Source organism: Rhinoraja longicauda, chromosome 1 (assembly GCF_053455715.1).
Source record: "Rhinoraja longicauda isolate Sanriku21f chromosome 1, sRhiLon1.1, whole genome shotgun sequence".
In the NCBI taxonomy this organism is placed as follows: domain Eukaryota; kingdom Metazoa; phylum Chordata; class Chondrichthyes; order Rajiformes; family Arhynchobatidae; genus Rhinoraja; species Rhinoraja longicauda.
Window position 1 is genome coordinate 10,958,130 of NC_135953.1, and position 19,667 is coordinate 10,977,796.

Below are 19,667 nucleotides of genomic sequence, written 5' to 3' on the forward strand. Positions count from 1 at the left end.
TAAGCTGCGACCACTGGTTCTGGACTCCCCCAACATCGGGAACAATCTTCCCGCATCTAGCCTCTCCAACCCCTTAAGAATTTTATATGTTTCTATAAGATCCCCCCTCAGTCTTCTAAATTCCAGCGAGTACAAGCCCAGTCTATCCAGCCTTTCCTCATATGCAAGTCCCGCCATCCCAGGGATTAATCTGGTGAACCTTCTCTGTACTCCCTCTAAGGCAAGAACGTCTTTCCTCAGGTTAGGAGACCAAAACTGCACACAATACTCCAGGTGCGGTCTCACCAAGGCCCTGTACAACTGCAGCAGAACCTCCCTGCTCCTAAACTCAAATCCTCTTGCTATGAATGCCAACATACCATTCGCTTTCTTCACTGCCTGCTGCACCTGCATGCTTGCTTTCAATGACTGGTGCACCATGACACCCAGTCATCTCCCCTTCTCCCAATCGGTCACCATTCAGGTAATACTCTGCTTTCCTGTTCTTGCCGCCAAAGTGGATAACCTCACATTTATCCACATTATATTGCATCTGCCATGCATTTGCCCACTCGCCTAATCTATCCAAGTCACTCTGCAGCCTCCTAGCATCCACCTCGCAGCTAACACTGCCACCCAGCTTCGTGTCATCCGCAAACTTAGAGATGTTGCATTCAATTCCCTCGTCCAAATCATTAATATACACTGTAAATAACTGGGGTCCCAGCACTGAGCCTTGCGGTACCCCACTAGTCACAGCCTGCCATTCCGAAAAGGACCCGTTTATTCCTACTCTTTGCTTCCTGTCCACCAACCAATTTTCTATCCACCTCAAAACTGAACCCTCAATACCGTGTGCTTTAAGTTTGTACACCAATCTCCTATGTGGGATCTTGTCGAAGGCCTTCTGAAAGTCCAGATATAACACATCGACTGGTTCTCCCTTATCCACTCTACTAGTTACATCCTCGAAAAATTCTATAAGATTCGTCAGACATGATTTGCCTTTGGTAAATCCATGCTGACTTTGTCCGATGATTTCACCACTTTCCAAATGTGATGCTAACACATCTTTAATAACTGACTCTAGCATTTTCCCCACTACCGATGTTAGGCTAACTGGTCTATAATTCCCCGTTTTCTCTCTCCCTCCCTTTTTAAAAAGTGGGGTTACATTAGCTACCCTCCAGTCCTCAGGAACTACTCCAGAATCTAAAGAGTTTTGAAAAATTATCACTAATGCATCCACTATTTCTGAGGCTACTTTCTTAAGCACTCTGGGATGCAGCCTATCTGGCCCTGGGGATTTGTCTGCCTTTAATCCATTTAATTTACCTAACACCACTTCCCGACTAACCTGGATTTCCCTCAGTTCCTCCATCTCATTAGACCACCGGTCCCCCGCTATTTCCGGCAGACGGTTTATGTCTTCCTTAGTGAAGACAGAACCAAAGTATTTGTTCAATTGGTCTGCCATCTCCTTGTTCCCTATGATCAATTCACCTGTTTCCGACTGCAAGGGACCTACATTTGCCTTAACTAATCTTTTTCTCTTGGCATATCTATAAAAGCTTTTGCAGTCTGTTTTTATGTTCCTTGCCAGTTTTCCGCTCATAATCTATTTTCCCTTTTCTAATTAAGCCCTTTGTCCTCCTCTGCTGGACTCTGAATTTCTCCCAGTCCTCTGGTATGCTACTTTTTCTGGCTAATCTGTATGCTTCATCTTTTGTTTTAATACTATCCTTGATTTCCCTTGTTAGCCACGGATGCACTACCTTTCCTGGTTTGTTCTTTTGCCAAACTGGGATGAACACTTGTTGCAGTTCATCCATGCGACCTTTAAATGCCTTCCATTGCATGTCCACCGTCAACCCTTTCAGCATCAATCGCCAGTCTATCTTGGACAATTCACGCCTCATACCCTCAAAGTTACCTTTCTTTAAGTTCAGAACACTTGTTTCTGTATCGACTTTGTCACTCTCCAGCCTAATGAAGAACTCTACCATATTATGATCACTCTTGCCCAAGGGGCCTCGCACAACAAGACTGCTAACTAACCCTTCCTCATTACTCAATACCCAGTCTAGAATGGCCTGTTCTCTCATTGGTTCCTCGACATGTTGGTTTAGAAAACCATCTCTCAAACATTCCAAGAAATCCTCTTCCTCAGCACCCCTGCCAGTTTGGTTCACCCAATCTATATGTAGATTGAAGTCACCCATTATAACTGCTGCACCTTTAGTGCATGCATTTCTAATTTCCTGCTTGATGCCATCCCCAACCTCACTACTGCTGTTAGGTGGCCTGTACACAACTCCCACTAGCGTTTTCTGCCCCTTAGTGTTTCGTAGCTCTACCCATATCGATTCCACTTCCTCCAAGCTAATGTCCTTCCTTTCCACTGCTTTAATCTCCTCTCTAACCAGTAACGCTACCCCACCTCCTTTTCCTTTCAGTCTAACCCGCCTGAATATAGAATATCCCTGGATGTTGACCTCCCAGCCTTGGTCACCCTGGAGCCATGTCTCCGTAATCCCAACTATATCATAATCATTAATAACTATCTTGTAGTGGCCTGGCGGAGGCCAGAGAAAAAGCAAGACGCCAGGCAGTTTTTAGTAAGATTCTTTTATTAGGCTGCGAGCTCCAGCCCACAGCGTAGTTCCCCTAGGGATGAGCCACGCCTCCCCCTGGTCTGGCTTTTAACCCCTTACGCCTGTCCGTCACGTAACGAGGGGGCTGACCCAAGGAGTGGCCTGATCCGCCACAGGACCCCCCCCCAAGAACCGGAGGTACAAAACGGACAGGAGGGCGCACGAGGCGACCAGCCCGGGTGCGCACCATGACCGGCGCAGGGACCGGCGACTGACCGACAGGTGGAGGGGTCGTAGCAGACACTGGAGGGGGTAGCTTGGACGGGGGGCGACCGCGCGGGCGGGGCTGCGCAACCGGCACCGGCCGATCAATGTCCACGTGTGCCGGCTTCAGCCGTGCGACCGAAACAGTCTCTCTGCGACCCCCCATGTCCAGAACGAATGTGGCCGAGCCGTGTTGCAGGACCCGGAAGGGGCCCTCGTACGGCCGCTGGAGAAGTGATCGGTGTGCGTCCCTGCGCAGGAACACAAACTGGCAGTCCTCCAGAGCGGCAGGGACGTGTGGCTGGAAGGTTCCATGACGTGACGTGGGCACAGGTGCCAGCCTGCCCACCGTCTGCCGAAGACGTTGCAGGGCGTCAGAAGGCTGCTCCACTCGACCCTGTGCTGGTGGGATGAACTCCCCGGGAACCGTCAAGGGGGCCCCGTACACCAACTCGGCGGAGGAGGAGGCCAAGTCCTCCTTGGGTGCGGTGCGGATCCCCAGCAAAACCAACGGCAGGGCGTCCACCCAGTCTGGGCCCGTGAGCCGAGCCTTCAGGGCAGCCTTCAGCTGGCGGTGAAAGCGTTCCACCAACCCGTTCGACTGTGGATGGTACGCCGTAGTGTGGTGTAGGCTGACACCCAAGAGTCTTGCCATGGCCGACCACAGTTCCGAAGTGAACTGTGGCCCCCGGTCGGATGTAATGTCCAGTGGCACCCCGAACCGGGCGATCCAGTGCGCCGCCAAGGCCCGCGCGCAGGTGGCCGTCGAGGTGTCTGCCAGCGGAATGGCCTCCGGCCACCGCGTGAAGCGATCTACCACAGTGAAGAGGTGGGTCATGCCCCGGGACGGCGGCAGCGGCCCCACGATGTCCACATGAATGTGGTCGAAGCGCTGCCGAGGGACACGAAACTCTTGCAGAGGCGCACGCACGTGTCGCTGGATTTTTGAAGTTTGGCACGGGATGCAGGTGCGTGCCCAGTGTGCGACCTGCTTACGCAGCCCGTGCCACATGAAACGGGAGGATACAAGGGCCACCGTCGCCCGAATGGAGGGGTGAGACAGCCCGTGGAGCACCTCGAATACCCTGCGACGCCAGACGACAGGGACGATGGGCCGCGGCAGGCCAGTGGAGGTGTCGCACAACAGTGTTGTATCCCCGGGGCCACAGACAATGTCCTCCAGCTGCAGGCCGGACACGGCTGTACGATAGGTGGCCATCTCCTCGTCCCCCAGCTGTGCGGCTGCTAGGGCGGAATAGTCGATCCCCCCGGCCATTTGTAGGACGGCGTGGATCACGGGTCTAGACAGGGCGTCGGCCACCCTGTTGTTTTTTCCCTCCACGAACCGAATTGAGGTGGTGTATTCCGACACGTAAGCCAATTGTCTCTGTTGCCGCGCAGACCACGGATCCGAAACCTTGGCGAACGCAAAGGTGAGTGGCTTGTGGTCTGTGAACGCGGTGAAGGGTCTCCCCTCTAGGAAGTACCGAAAGTGGCGTACCGCGAGGTAGAGGGCGAGGTAGAGGGCGAGGAGCTCCCGGTCGAACGCGCTGTAATGCCGTTGGGCCCCGCTGAGGTGCCTGCTAAAGAAGGCGAGTGGCCGCCAACACCCGTCGATGTGCTGCTCTAGCACCGCACCGACCGCCACCTCAGAAGCGTCCACGGTCAGGGCGGTTGGGGCATCCTCCTTAGGATGGACGAGCATCGTGGCCCTGGCCAGGGCCTCCTTAGCCTGCTCAAAGGCCGCTCCTGCTTCGTCGTCCCACTCGACCTCCTTGCAGCGACCAGCCATGAGGTGGAAGAGTGGGCGCATAGTTCGGGCTACCGACGGCAGGAAGCGGTGATAGAACGAGACCATCCCGGCGAATTCCTGCAGGCCCTTGACAGTGGTCGGTCGGGGGAAACGGCGGACAGCTTCGACCCTGTCCGGAAGAGGTACCACCCCTTGTGGGGTCACCCGATGGCCGAGGAAATCGATGGCCGTCACCCCAAAACGGCACTTGGAAGTATTAATTGACAAACCGTACTCGCTGAGGCGTTTACACAGCTGGCGGAGGTGGGTGCAGTGCTCCTGCCTCGAGCGGCTGGCCACGAGTACGTCGTCCAAGTACACAAAGACGAATTCTAGGCCACGGCACACACAGTCCATAAGCCGTTGGAAGGCCTGTGCGGCGTTCTTCAACCCGAACGGCATCCGTAGGAACTCGAATAGGCCGAACGGGGTGATGATGGCAGTCTTGGGGATGTCATCGGGGTGGACCGGGATTTGATTATATCCGCGCACAAGGTCCACCTTGGAGAACACGGATGCTCCGGCCAGGTGGGCATTAAAGTCCTGGATGTGCGGAACCGGGTACCTGTCGGGAACGGTCGCGTCATTTAAGCGCCGATAGTCCCCGCATGGTCGCCAACCCCCGTCCGCCTTGGGGACCAAGTGGAGTGGTGACGCCCACGGGCTATCGGAGGGGCGCACGATGCCCATTGACTCCATCTGACGAAACTCCTCTCGAGCTAGACGGAGCTTGTCTGGAGCGAGATGCCGCGCTCGGGCGTGCACGGGTGGCCCGGTGGTGGGGATGTGATGTTGCACCCCGTGCTTGGGAGCGGAGGAGGAGAAGTCCGCCAGGATGCGCGCGTACGTAGCATCCACGGACGACAGGTGTCCGACGTTGGGGGAGACCGGCCTCAGCGTGCTGGAGTGCCGCCTGACATCCACGAGCATGGAATGCGCCCGCAGGAAGTCGGCGCCCAGCAGCGGCTGGGAAACATCGGCAATGATGAACCGCCACGTGAACCAGCTGTCGCCGAAGTTAAGGGCGAGCTGGCAGGCCCCGTAAGTGTTGATGGGGCTACCGTTCGCCGCAGTGAGGAGGGGGCCGCGTTTGCCCGTATGGATATCGGCGGTGGAAGGAGGTAGGACGCTCACCTCTGCTCCAGTGTCGACGAGGAACCGACCCCCGGTGCGGCGATCCCGAGCGAACACGCGATGGATCTGGCCGGCCGCCGAAGGGATCACTGACGGCCGGCCCTTGCGTTTCCCAGAAAGGCACAGGGTAGGCGACATTGCTTGGCGTTCGGTCCCCAACGACGGTGATAATAACACCAGCCCCCTTTGCTGGTGTCCGGTGGTGGTGCAGACTGGGATGCCCACCAGCGACCTCCGGTGGTCTCCAGCGGTATTGGAGGTGGTGCTGCTTGGGCCGACCACCAGCGACCTCTGGTGGCGTCTGGCTGAACTGTCGGCGGGCCGAGCGAGAAGGGCGTGCCGGCACCGGGGTGCCCGATGGCGGCCGGATTTCGCCGCGGGGGTCGCCCTGAAACGGGGTCGACGGCGGCCCCAGCTTGCTGTTGGCCTTCCGACGCCGCGGAAAAGACGGCTAGGGCTTCCAGGTCCTCCCGACGGGACATCCATATTTGATCAGCGCGCTCGCCCAGCCGCTGCGTGTCGGTGAAGGGGTCCTCAGCGAGCTGAGAACGGAGGTCGACGGGGAGCTGCCGCAGGTAGGCCTGCTTGAATAAGAAACAGGGCGGGTGGTTGCCCATAAGGGCGAGCATGTCCTCCAGAAGGGCCGACGGCCGTCGGTCCCCGAGCACCCCCTGGCTCATAACTCGAGTTGCCCTCTCGGCGTCGCTGAGGCCGAACCTCCTGATAAGGAGTTCTTTAAGGCCCTTATATTTGTCATCCGCGGGGGGGTCATTAAGGTAAGGCTTTACTCGCCTTGCTGTCGCCTGGTCCAGGGCGCCGACGACATAAAAGTACTTCGTCAAGTCGACGGTTACCCCTCGCACAGCAAACTGTGCCTCTGCCTGCTGAAACCAGACCTCAGGCTCTTCGGTCCACAGGGTCGGGAGTTTGAGGGAGACGGCATCGAGGTCGGCAGGACCGGGTTGCACATCAACGTTCGACATCACTACGTGTGATGTCCGTCGAGGTCACCAATGTAGTGGCCTGGCGGAGGCCAGAGAAAAGGCAAGACGCCAGGCAGTTTTTAGTAAGATTCTTTTATTAGGCTGCGAGCTCCAGCCCACAGCGTAGTTCCCCTAGGGATGAGCCACGCCTCCCCCTGGTCTGGCTTTTAACCCCTTACGCCTGTACATCACGTAACGAGGGGGCTGACCCAAGGAGTGGCCTGATCCGCCACAATCTCCACATTTAATTCATCCACCTTATTACGTATACTCCTTGCATTGAGACACAAAGCCTTCAGGCTTGTTTTTACAACTCTCTTACCCCTTATACAATTATGTTGAAAAGTGGCCCTTTTTGATTTTTGCCCTGGATTTGTCTGCCTACCACTTTTACTTTTCACCTTGCTACCTGTGGCTTCTACCCTCATTTTACACCCCTCTGTCTCTCTGCTCCTGCTCCCATCCCCCTGCCACATTAGTTTAAATCCTCCCCGACAGCACTAGCAAACACTCCCCCTAGGACATTGGTTCCATTCCAGCTCAGGTGCAGACCGTCCTGTTTGTACTGGTCCCACCTCTCCCAGAACTGGTTCCAATGTCCTAAAAATTTGAATCCCTCCCCGTTGCACCATTTTTCAAGCCACGTATTCATCTGAAATATCCTCCTATTCCTACTCTGACTAGCATGTGGCACTGGTAGTAATCCAGAGATTATTACCTTTGATGTCGTACTTTTTAGTTTATCTCCTAGCTCTCTAAATTCACCTTGTAGGACCTCATCCCGTTTTTTACCTAAATCGTTGGTGCCAACGTGCACCACGACAACTGGCTGCTCACCCTCCCCTTCAGAATGTCCTGCAGCCGCTCAGAGATATCCCTGACCCTTGCACCAGGGAGGCAACATACCATCCTGGAGTCTCGTTTGCGGCCGCAGAAACGCCTATCTATTCCCCTTACAATTGAATCCCCTATCACTATAGCCCTTCCACTCTTTTTCCTCCCTTCTTTTGCCGCAGAGCCACCCACGGTGCCCCATGAACTTGGCTGCTGCTGCCTTCCCCTGATGAGCCATCTCCCCCAACAGTATCCAAAATGGCATATCTGTTTAGGAGGGAGATGACCGCAGGGGACTCCTGCACTACCTGCCTACTGCTACGCTGGCTAGTGGCCACCCGTTTCCTTTCTGTCCGCTTATCTTTTACCTGTGGTGTGGCCAACTCACTATACGTGCTATCCACGACCTTCTCAGCATCGTGGATGCTCCAGAATGAGTCCAACCGCAGCTCCAACCGTTCAATGCGGTTTGCCAGGAGCTGTAGCTGGACACACTTCCTGCACACGTAGTCATCAGGGACACCGACAATATCCCTGATCTCCCACATGTTGCAGGATGAGCACTCCACGGGGCCGATCTCATCTGACATGTCTTACCCCCAAATTAAATCAAATCCCTCTTAATCTTTTAAACTGTACCTTTACTAAAAAGCACTGAACCCTTAACTCACTGAACCCTTAACTCACTGAACCCTTAACTAAAAGTACGAACAAAAAGCAGAATTACAACCCCGGGGTTACGCCCAATCAGCTGCTTCCTCTAGTCCGCTTCCACCAATCAGCGGCTTCCTCCAGAACACTTCTTTTAAAGTGTGTGGGAACGTTTTTACCTAATCATCCTACCACATCCTACCACAACCAGAAAGCAGTGCTGAACTACTATCTACCTCATTGGTGACCCTTGGACTATCTTTGAGACTTTGCAGGCTTTACCTTGCACTAAATGTTATTCCCTTATCATGGATATATACAATGTAAATGGCACGATTGTAATCATATTTTATCTTTTTGCTGACTGGATAGCGCGCAACAAAGGCTTTTCACTGTACACTGGTACACGTAACAATACACTAAACTGAACTTTTTTCTCTGGAAAATGCAAAGATACTCAAACATTATATTGGAGACTTTATGTGGGGAAACAATTACTAAGAGATATTAATAGATTAAACGATTAAGCAATGTTGTGGACAAGAGAATTGGATCAAGGCACATGACAGTTCATTCGCCTTCAGAAACAAAAACAGAAGAGTAGTTGAAATGATGAAAAGTCAACAACATATCAGTTCCAAAGAGTGTCTGAGGACCTATTATAAAATATAGTGGAGTCGACACAAAGTTATCAAAAATTGTTTGGGATGGCAGCCTTTACAGCTGGAGGGCTGTAATGCAAAGCTCAGTTATAACTATACCGACTGGATCTACAGTAACATATAACATATAACAACTACAGCATGGAAACAGGCCTGTCCGGCCCTACCAGTCCATGCCGACCATTCTCCCTGACCTAGTCTCATCTACCTGCACTCAGACCATAACCCTCCAATCCCCTCCTATCCATATACCTATCCAATTTACTCTTAAATAATAAAATCGAGCCAGCCTCCACCACTTCCACCGGAAGTCCATTCCATACAGCCACAACCCTCTGAGTAAAGAAATTCCCCCTCATGTTACCCCTAAACCTTTGTCCCTCAATTCTGAAGCTATGTCCCCTTGTTGGAATCTTCCCCACTCTCAAAGGGAAAAGCCTACCCACGTCAACTCTGTCCGTCCCTCTCAAAATTTTAAAAACCTCTATCAAGTCCCCCCTCAACCTTCTACGCTCCAAAGAATAAAGACCTAACCTGTTCAACCTCTCTCTGTAGCCTAAGTGCTGAAACCCAGGCAACATTCTAGTAAATCTCCTCTGTACCCTCTCCATTTTGTCGACATCCTTCCTATAATTTGGCGACCAGAACTGCACACCATACTCCAGATTCGGCCTCACCAATGCCCTGTACAATTTCAACATTACATCCCAACTTCTATACTCGATGCTCTGATTTATGAGCATAATTCTCGGGAACTCGCCTTAAGAAGCCTTGGAGGGAGGATGGCTTGGAGGGAGGATACCAAACGTTTATCATGGCAGATATTACAAAGAAAAATTAAGCAAGATATCCTACAAATCTAATTTCAGCTAGATCCTACATCAGACGCACAAGCCCATAAATGAAAGGTTTTATCACAGTTATATAAAGCACTGTTTACAAATTGGATTATTTATCGAGTACAATGACCAATAAGTAGCTGAACATGATGCATGTTACTCAGTAATAGTATTTCTTCAATTATATTGATTGAGGAAGATCTTCATCCAACAGCCCTCATGACCTTTAATGATCAACAGGTAGGATGGCTACAGACTCAGCAGGATAAACTCAATATTTATATATTGCTAGATTCACCTTAGCGTCAAGATGACAGACAGAAGCAAGCAAAAAGTCTTTGCAAGCAGGAGAGGAATCAGATCAGATCAGAAAAAAAAATTAACTACTCAATAGGAGTTGTAGTCAATGTTATACAGCATGGACAATAGGTGCAGGAGGAAGCAATTCAGCCCTTCGAGCCAGCACCGCCATTCAATGTGATCATGGCTGATCATTCTCAATCAGTACCTCGTTCCTGCCTTCTCCCCATACTCCCTGACTCCGCTATCCTTAAGAGCTCTATACAGCTCTCTCTTGAATGCATTCAGAGAATTGGCCTCCATTGCCTTCTGAGGCAGAGAATTCCACAGATTCACAACTCTCTGACTGAAAATGTTTTTCCTCATCTCAGTTCTAAATGGCCTACCCCTTATTCTTAAACTGTGGACCCTTGTTCTGGACTCCCCCAACATTGGGAACATGTTTCCTGCCTCTAACGTGTCCAACCCTTTAATAATCTTATACGTTTCGATAAGATCTCCTCTCATCCTGCTAAATTCCAGTGTATACAAGCCCTTCGGCCCAACTTGCCCGCACCAACCAATCAACCTTAACTGCACTAGTCCCACCTGCCTGTGTTTAGCCAATATCCCTCTAAACCTTTCCTATTAATGTATCTATCCAAATGTCTTTTAAAAGTTGTTATTGTACCCGTCTCAACTACCCCCTCTTGTTCCGTATACCCACTGCCCTTTGTGAAAAAGATGTTCCTCAGAGTCCTATTAAATCTTTCCCCTCTCACCTTAAACCCATGTCCTCTGGATTATCTTTAAAAAATAAATTCTGGATAGCGCATTTCACTTGGAAGTCAACATTTATGGTCCATTAATAATTATCTAAAAGAAGATTGTGTTTTAAACTGCTGCTCTTTTAGAGATTTGTAGTGTTTCTCTTTGTACCTGTTGTACTTAGGTATGGCATGATTGTCACTAATGCATAGCATGATTTAATTTGACTGGATAGCATGCAAATAAAAGGTTTTCACTATATCGCCATATCTGGGACAATAAAAAACCACCAATTATAGTACACTCACAGTGCTACTGGAAGGGGAATGGCAGGAGTCAAAGTGACATGAGAAATGTCAATATATTTCCAGTGTTCGAATTATACTACAGGGAAAAAGGCCCTTTGGCCCAGCTTGTCCATGCCGACCAAGCTGCCTCATCTAAGCAAGTCTCATTAGCATGCATTTGGTCTGTATCCCTTTAAAACTTTCTTATCCAGTCAACAGAATATTGGAGTTTAGAAGAATGAGGGGAGACCTCATTGAAACATACAGAACAGTTAAAGGCTTGGATAGAGTGGATGTGGAGAGGATGTTTCCACTCGTGGGAGTGGAAACTCTAGGACTAGAGGTCATAGCCTCAGAATTAAAGGACATTCTTTGGGAAGAGTCTGAACATTTTTTTTCGCCTTCCTTCACAGTGAGGAATGTGGAGGAGTCACTGTTGTGGATGTTTATGTTAAAATGTATTTTGTGTGTTCTGTGGCTTTTTATTGGTATGACTGCATGGCAAATCAAATGCCTCGTATGTTGCAAAACATATTTGGCTAAAGTATGATTCTGATTAGGATGGAGATGAGGAGTAATTTCTTTAGTCAGAGGGTGGTAAATCTGTGGAATTCTTAGCCACATAAGGGTGTGGAGGCCAAGTCAGTGGATTATTTTTAAGACAGAGATAGTTTTCTTGGTCCTCCAAAATATTCCAAATGGAATTTAAACTGGAGGTGATATAGATTCCTGATTAGTATAGGTGCGAGGTTACGGGGAGAAGGCAGAAGAATGGGGTTAGGAGGGAGAGATAGATCAGCCATGATTGAATGCAGAGTAGGCGATGGGCCAAATGGCCTAACTCTACTCCCATTCCATATGACCTTTTGACAAAGTGACCCAAAGGGGTACGAGGATCAAGACAGAAAGCAGACAACACACAACTATATGACAACACACAACTATTCTTCAGTCTGAAGAAGGGTCTCGACCCGAAACGTCACCCATTCCTTCTCTCCCGAGATGCTGCCTGACCTGCTGAGTTACTCCAGCACTTGGTGAATAAATCGATTTGTACCAGCATCTGCAGTTATTTTCTTACACAACTATATGGCTTATCCTGCTTTTACACTCTACATGATACAAGGTTTTTTCTGCTTTGTAAACGTCACGAGCAATTGCACATTGCTTTAGAAGCCAATTTAAATGCAAGAGGCACCCCAGCAAATGGGATAAATGGTCCCGACCCGAAACATCACCCATCCTTTTTCTCCAGAGATGCTGCTTGACCCACTGAGTTACTCCAGCATTTTGTGTCTATCTATGGGATAAATGGTCAGATGCCCTGCTTCCAGTGATGTTTAAAGGATACATATTGTACACATCATTAAAAGCCTCATCATTCACTTCCTCCAAGCACTTTGATCACAAAATGGGTTTTAAGAATTAATATAACATTGCAGTTATTTTTCAGGTCAAACCTGAAGTAAAGATCCAAGCGTAGACTGCATCCCACAATCTTTCCGCTTAACAATACACAGAATGCATGAATTTGCAGTATTTATCAAAATAAACACACAGAAAGGAAGTTGCAACAAAATCATCCTCATGTAGCTACTTCAACATAATGTCCCAAGGGGTTGAGCATTAGAAAAGGTGACTAAAAGTTTGATTAACCTTTGGGTTTTAAAATAAGTCTTAAATGAGATTTAGGGAGAGAAAATCTGAGTTTGGGACCCGTGAAGGCAAAGCCTCTGAGGATTTGGAGATTCACAAAAGGATGATAAATGTGCAGGTGTTCTCACAGGATGCAATTTTAAAGAAGATTAGAGAAAGAATAAGATGTGACCACAAAGACGAGATTTAATCTCGAGCTCAAGAGTTTAAGTGTTATATCATTGTGGGGTGTATACCAATGTATGTCAGTGAACTCAAAGGCAATTATAAGGAAGTCTTGTGGGATAGAAAGCATTCACCAGAGCAAAGGGTTGGAAAGAAGAGCTTCAACATAGTTGAGCTAAGTGACCTGTCCACAGTTGTGAGTTCTAACACCAAACAGCAATGGGCAATAGCAGGCAATGAAGATCTGGCTATGTCTCTTACCCCTGGCTTGCTGAGACTGGCAGAAACTAAAGATCCAGCACCGACATCCATCTCCCACCGTTTAATTCCACGATTCTCGGGGTCCAACGCTGCAATGCGCCCATCCATCAAACTAATAATAACCAGAGATCTGCAAGCAAACAAAGTCGTTTCAAAATACAAGAAAGATAAGAACCTCCAACAAACAACATCCCACGTCGGAATCTCGGTTCTTACATAGTTTCCATTTTTATGAGAGAAAATTAATAATTATAATTCAGTAGTAGTTGGTGAGTGATACTTGCCTTGGCCATGCACGTTTCAACAGCTATTAACGTGATTTCTAAGTTTAAAAGGCATGCACCAAGGACACCTTATAATGTACAACACAGAAGCGAGAGCGCAACTGCCAACTGCTCTTCAGCCCATCTGGTCCAAACCAGTACTTGTATTGCAAGCTTCCATTCATTCTGGTATCTCTCAAGTGAGAGGAGTAGAATTAGACCAGGTGTCAAGGGCTGTGGGGAGTAGGCAGGAAACGTAGAAAATGGGTGCACGAGTAGGACATTCGGCCCTTCGAGCCTGCACCGCCATTCAATATGATCATGGCTGATCATCCAACTCAGTATCCCGTACCTGCCTTCTCTCCATACCCCCTGATCCCTTTAGCCACAAGGGCCACATCTAACTCCCTCTTAAATATAGCCAATGAACTGGCCTCAACTACCTTCTGTGGCAGAGAATTCCACAAAAATGGGATTAGCAGGCAGAGATCAGCCATGATTGAATGGCAGAGTAGACTCGATGTGTCGAATAGCCTAATTCTGCTCCTGCAACTTGTGAACTTATGAATATCTGAGCGGCGGAATCTGCTTTCCAGATGAGGCTATCCATTCGAGGGCATCCGAGATATCCCCTTTCTTTAGTAAACATGATTTCCCTCTTGCTGTCATAGATGCATCCCTCACTGGGCTCCTGGCTCGTAGTTCTTCTCTCACCCACCCTACTCCCTGCAGAAGGAACAAGGATAGAGTTCCCCTGTTCCTTACTTTTCACCCTAGCAGCCGCTGCATCCAACACATCGTCCTTCGACATTTCTGTAACTCTCAGCATGATACCACCAGCATGATACCACCAGCAGTGAACGCTCCCTCCGCGAGTCCCTGGTTAACTTACCCCTGCCCATCCAAACTACCCTTGTCCCAGGTACATCTCCTGCAGTTGCGGGGGAAAGTAATGCCTGTCCCTGTATCTCTTGAACATTATCTCCAATTTTAGATAACCACCCTACAAACAACACCCTTCTCCTCCCTCTCTCTTCCTTGTGCCTCAAATTGATTCACACCCACCTCCCTCCTCCCCCCCCCCCCCCCTTCCATCACTTTCCACCTGTACTCCACCTTCTCACACTTTTTGTCTTTTAGAGACATAGACATAGAAAATAGGTGCAGGAGTAAGCCATTCGGCCCTTTGAGCCAGCACCACCATTCAATGTGATCATGGCTGATCATTCTAAATCAGTACCCTGTTCCTGCTTTCTTGCCATACCCCTTAACTCCAATTGCCCAAAGAGCTATATGCAACTCTCTCTTGAATTAGCCTCCACTGCCCTCTGTGGCAGAGAATTCCACAGATTCACAACTATTTTTTCATCACTGGCTTTCGTTCAACCATCTACCAATCAACCTTCTCCCTCATCTGTATCTACTTATTACATGTGGAGGAAGGAACTGTAGATGTTCATAAGATCATAAGTGATAGGAGCAGAATTAGGCCATTCGACCCAACAAGTCTACTCCGCCAGTAGACACAAAATGTTGGAGTAACTCAGCGGGACAGGCAGCATCTCTGAAGGGAAGGAATGGGTGACGTTTCGGGTCGAGACCCTTCTTAAGTCTACTCTGCCATTCAATCATGGCTGATCTATCGCTGCCTCCTAACCCCATTCTCCTGCCCTCCCCCCATAACTTCTGACAACTGTACTAATCAAGAATCTATTTATCTCGGCCTCAAATGTATCCACTGACGGCCTCCACAGCCTTCTGGGGCAAATAATTCCACGGATTCACCACCCTCTGACGATAGGTTAAAGAAGATGCTGGTCTATACCACACAATGCTAGAGGAACTCAGCGGGTCAGGCAGCATCTCTGGAGAAATTTATTACATGCCAGTCTTTGTCCTGCCCCCACCTTCCAGCTTTCACCCCCCACCACAATAAGTCTGAAGAAGGATCCCAACCCATGAACACCTATCCATGTTCTCCTGTGATGTTGCCTGAACCACTGAGTTACTCTCGCACTTGGTGTTTATTTTCAGTAAACCAGAATCTGCAGTTCCTTATGCCTAACAAGACTTGGGTATAGATATGCCAAACATACAAACATCCAGGTGCAAGGAATATTCCGAAACAGGTGATAGCCACACATGTAAATGTTTGTAAAATTTTATCAGACTATTCCACCTCAAGTATGTTTGGTACATTTGGTACCTAGCCTAGATCTTAAATTAGATTTAACAATATGCATCTGTGCTGTTACCCTCCCCCTGCATGGTCAGGTGATTGCAGTCACATAAGTTTACTTAAAGAACATTGTTACATTTTACTGTTTAGTTTGGATAGCATCCAACAGGTGGGAGAGTAAATAGAGCTGAACAACAAATGAAAACTCTAAAGCAAGGTTTGTTTCACGAGTACAATGCTAACTATTCAAAAGGTAACTACTTATTCTAGTAGATCACTATCAGTTTATTTTTGTTAACAGAGTTCAAACTAGGATTTCAATCATATTTGAACCAACACTGTTTTCTCACCTACTCCCTCCTCTCATGCTAGAAATGAAGTGAAATACTGATTACTCTCAAAGATTCCCAACAGGACCCATGTCAGTTTTGTCATTTGAGACATAAGATTAAGATAATCTTCAAGACTATGCCTGTCGGGGTGTTGAACCTAGGGAGACGGTGGGGGGTGTTGGGGAAAGGAGATAACAGTGGGGACTGGACTAGGGTGTTGGGGATGGGAAGCTGTTCAGGACCAGGGTGTTTGGGGTTAGGGAGATGGTGGGGGCTGGACTGTTGGGGATGGGAGACAGTGGAGACTGGACCATGAACATAGGGAGACAGCGGGAGATGTTGGGGAAAGGAGATAATGGTGGGGACTGGACCAGGGTGTTGGGGATGTTGAGGGCTGAACTGCTGGGGGTGGGATGACAGTGGGCACTGGATTGCTGGGAGTGGGGTGTCAGTAGGGACTGGACCGGGGTGTTGGGGACAGGGAGACAGTGAGAGATGATGGGGAGAAAGTGGGAGGTGTTGGGGAAAGGAGATAACAGTTGGAAACAGGGTGTTTGAGGATAGGGAGATGATGGGGCCTGGACTGTTGGGAGTAGGGTGACAGTGGGGAATGGACCAGGGTGTTCGGGTGATAGGGAGATGGTGGGGCTGGACTGCTGAGAGTGGGGTGACAGTGTGGGCTGGACCAGGGTGTTGAAGATGAGTAGACAGTGGGAGGTATAGGGGGAACGGAGATAACAGTGGGGAACAGGGTTTTGGGGGATTAGGAGATGGTGTGGGCTGGACAGTTGCGAGTGGGAGCTGGATCAGGGTGATGGAGATGAGTAGACGGTGGGAGGTGTAGGGGGAAAGGAGATAATGGTGGGGAACAGGGTTTTGGGGGATTGGGAGATGGTGTGGACTGGACAGTTGGGGGTGGGAGCTGGATCAGGGTGCTGGAGATGGGGAGACGGTGGGAGGTGTAGGGGGAAAGGAGATAATGGTGGGGAACAGGGTTTTGGGGGATTGGGAGATGGTGTGGACTGGACAGTTGGGGGTGGGAGCTGGATCAGGGTGCTGGAGATGGGGAGACGGTGGGAGGTGTAGGGGGAAAGGAGATAATGGTGGGGAACAGGGTTTTTGGGGGTTGGGAGATGGTGTCGGCTGGACTGTTGAGAGTGTGGGCTGGACCAGGGTGCTGGAGATGGGGAGACGGTGGGAGGTGTAGAGGGAGAGGAGATAACTGTGGGGACCAGGTTGTTTGGGGGTAAGGAGATGGTGGGGGTAAGGAGATGGTGGGGGCTGGACTGTTGGAAGTGGGGGCTGGACCGTTGGAAGTGGGGACTGGACCGTTGGAAGTGGGGGCTGGACTGTTGGAAGTGGGGGCTGGACTGTTGGAAGTGGGGGCTGGACCAGGGTGTTGGAGATGGGGAGATACTGGGAGGTGTTGGGAAGAGGAGGTAACAGTGGGCACCGGACCAGGGTGCTGGGGTTACGGAGATGGTGGGAGAAGTGGGGAAACAGTGAAGGGATGGACCTGGCTTTGGGGAGTGTTGGGGGGAGGGGAGGGTTCATTGAAGGGATGGGGGGTAATAGTTACCTGGACTTCTCCTCCCCGCTCGGCTCATTCTCCTCTTCCTCGACGTCCTCCACCACCGCATCCACTCCGCTACCTCCTCCTTCTCCGGAGGCCACCTCCGCCGGCGGGTCCTCCCGAGCCCTCAGTCCGCCGCCCGCCGCCACAGGGGCCGCCAGCAGCAGGTGGAGGTGGAGCAGGAGGTTGAGGAGCAGGGCTCGGGCCCCCATGGACACAGCATGAACAGGGCGGCACCGCCGCCGACAACAACACACAAACACTCGCCGGCCGCCAGCGAGGGGTCCGGCTCCGATCGGCTCTGCGGTTTGTTGTGGTCCGATCTCCCTCTCCTAAGGCCCGCCCCCTCCACACTCTCCCCATTGGCTCAATCCACCGTCAATCATCTTCAATCCACCAACAGAACAGCGAGAAGTAGATTCTGATCCCGCCCTCCGCGACTCATTGGTCGCACCTCGCGTCAGTCAGCGTCTTGGCGAATCACCGTCCAGCGAGTGTCGTAAACTCGCTGCTCCCGCCCCCCTCCGCCCGTTCTGATTGGTTCAATCTCCAGTCGAGCACGCACAATTTACCAATCGAACGCCGGCAACTGGATCCTGGTTCCGCCCTCCGTTTCCCATTGGTCGGCGCCCCCTGCGTCGGACGGCGTCTCGGCGGATCATGGCCCGGCGAGTGTGGCAGAGGTAGGGGGAGAGGGAGACGGCCCTCCTTGAGTCCGATTGGTCGGGAGGTGCGTCACCCCGGCGCGCCCGTCCAATCAGCAGCGGGGTGTGGAACGGGCGGCTCTCATTGGTGAAGGAGGGTGCGCCTTCGACCAATCAGGGGAGAGGAAGGGAGGAGCGACGCGCGTGTGTGGTGGTGGAGGGGGGGAACGGGTGACAGTTGACGGCCTCCGCGGGTCACGCGCGCCGCAAGTTCGGTTGGAAAACTTTCTCGCGCCTTCGCCGCGCGGCCGGGGGGGAGGGGGGGGATGACGTCACCCCGAGGACGTGGCCGCTCTGGAGGCGGCTCATGATGGCGATGGCGATGGCGATGGGACGGACGGACGACAGGGGGGACCAACAGCGCTCAAATTACGCTGCAACTTCACGCAACTTTACCCCACCCCCTCCGTCCATACACCAAACTTTTCTTCACTGCTTCTTCTGTACCAAGGTACAGTGACATTTTTTTTAATTTTTTTTTTGGCGTAAGATTATTGCCACACACAATTACAATTCCCAATTAAGTACAAATTATTGTCACGCGTACCGAGGAGCGGTGCAGTGAAAAGCTTTTTTGCTGCGTGCTATCCAGTCAGTCAGTACATGATGATAATCGAGCCATTTATTTACACTGTAAAGAAACGTGTATAGAAACCCCAAGCAGGTACAATATATATATATATATATAGTCAATTTATTTGTCACATACACATAAATGTGCAGTGAGATGAAAGATTACCCACAGTCCAACAATAAGACCACTAAAAATAAGCAATACAAATATGCAATAACACACACAATCATAAACCAACACCAAACAAAAAGAAACATCCATCACAGTGAGTCTCCTCCAGTCCCCTCCTCAATAGTCAATATAACAAAAATAACTGCAGATGCTGGTACAAATCGAAGGTATTTATTCACAAAATGCTGGAGTAACTCCAAAGACGTACAGGTATGTAGGTTAATTGGCTGGGTAAATGTAAAAAAATTGTCCCTAGTGGGTGTAGGATAGTGTTAATGTGCGGGGATCGCTGGGCGGCACGGACTTGGAGGGCCGAAAAGGCCTGTTTCCGGCTGTATAGATATGATATATGATATGAACTCAGCAGGTCAGGCAGCATCTCAGGAGAGAAGGAATGGGCGACGTTTCGGGTCGAGACCCTTCTTCAGACTGGAGGGAGGGAGGAGGGGGATGGGAAGGGGGGAGTGGGGAAGGAGGGAGGGGGAGGGAAGGGAGCGGGGAAGGGGAATAGTCAATTTATTTGTCACATACACATAAATGTGCAGTGAAATGAAAGATTACCCACAGTGCAACAATAAGACCAATAAAAATAAGCAATAAAAATATGCAATAACACACACAATCATAAACCAACACCAAACAAAAAGAAACATCCATCACAGTGAGTCTCCTCCAGTCCCCTCCTCACTGTGATGGAAGGCCAGAATGTCTTTTCTCTTCCCC

At 50.3% G+C, this 19,667-nt stretch overlaps 1 protein-coding gene across 1 annotated transcript in view; it reads right to left on the bottom strand.

Moving 5' to 3' along the window:
* Window positions 1-17,825, bottom strand: part of eif2ak3 (eukaryotic translation initiation factor 2-alpha kinase 3) — an 87,291-nt gene extending 69,466 nt beyond the window's left edge. Inside the window, exons 1-2 of the mRNA XM_078407145.1 lie at window positions 17,502-17,825; window positions 13,149-13,278 (exon numbers count right to left, since the gene is read on the bottom strand). Coding sequence (XP_078263271.1) covers window positions 13,149-13,278; window positions 17,502-17,707 — 336 coding nt within the window. The 5' untranslated portion in view covers window positions 17,708-17,825. The remainder of the gene's footprint in view (window positions 1-13,148; window positions 13,279-17,501) is intronic.
* Between the last annotated feature and the right edge of the window lie 1,842 nt (window positions 17,826-19,667).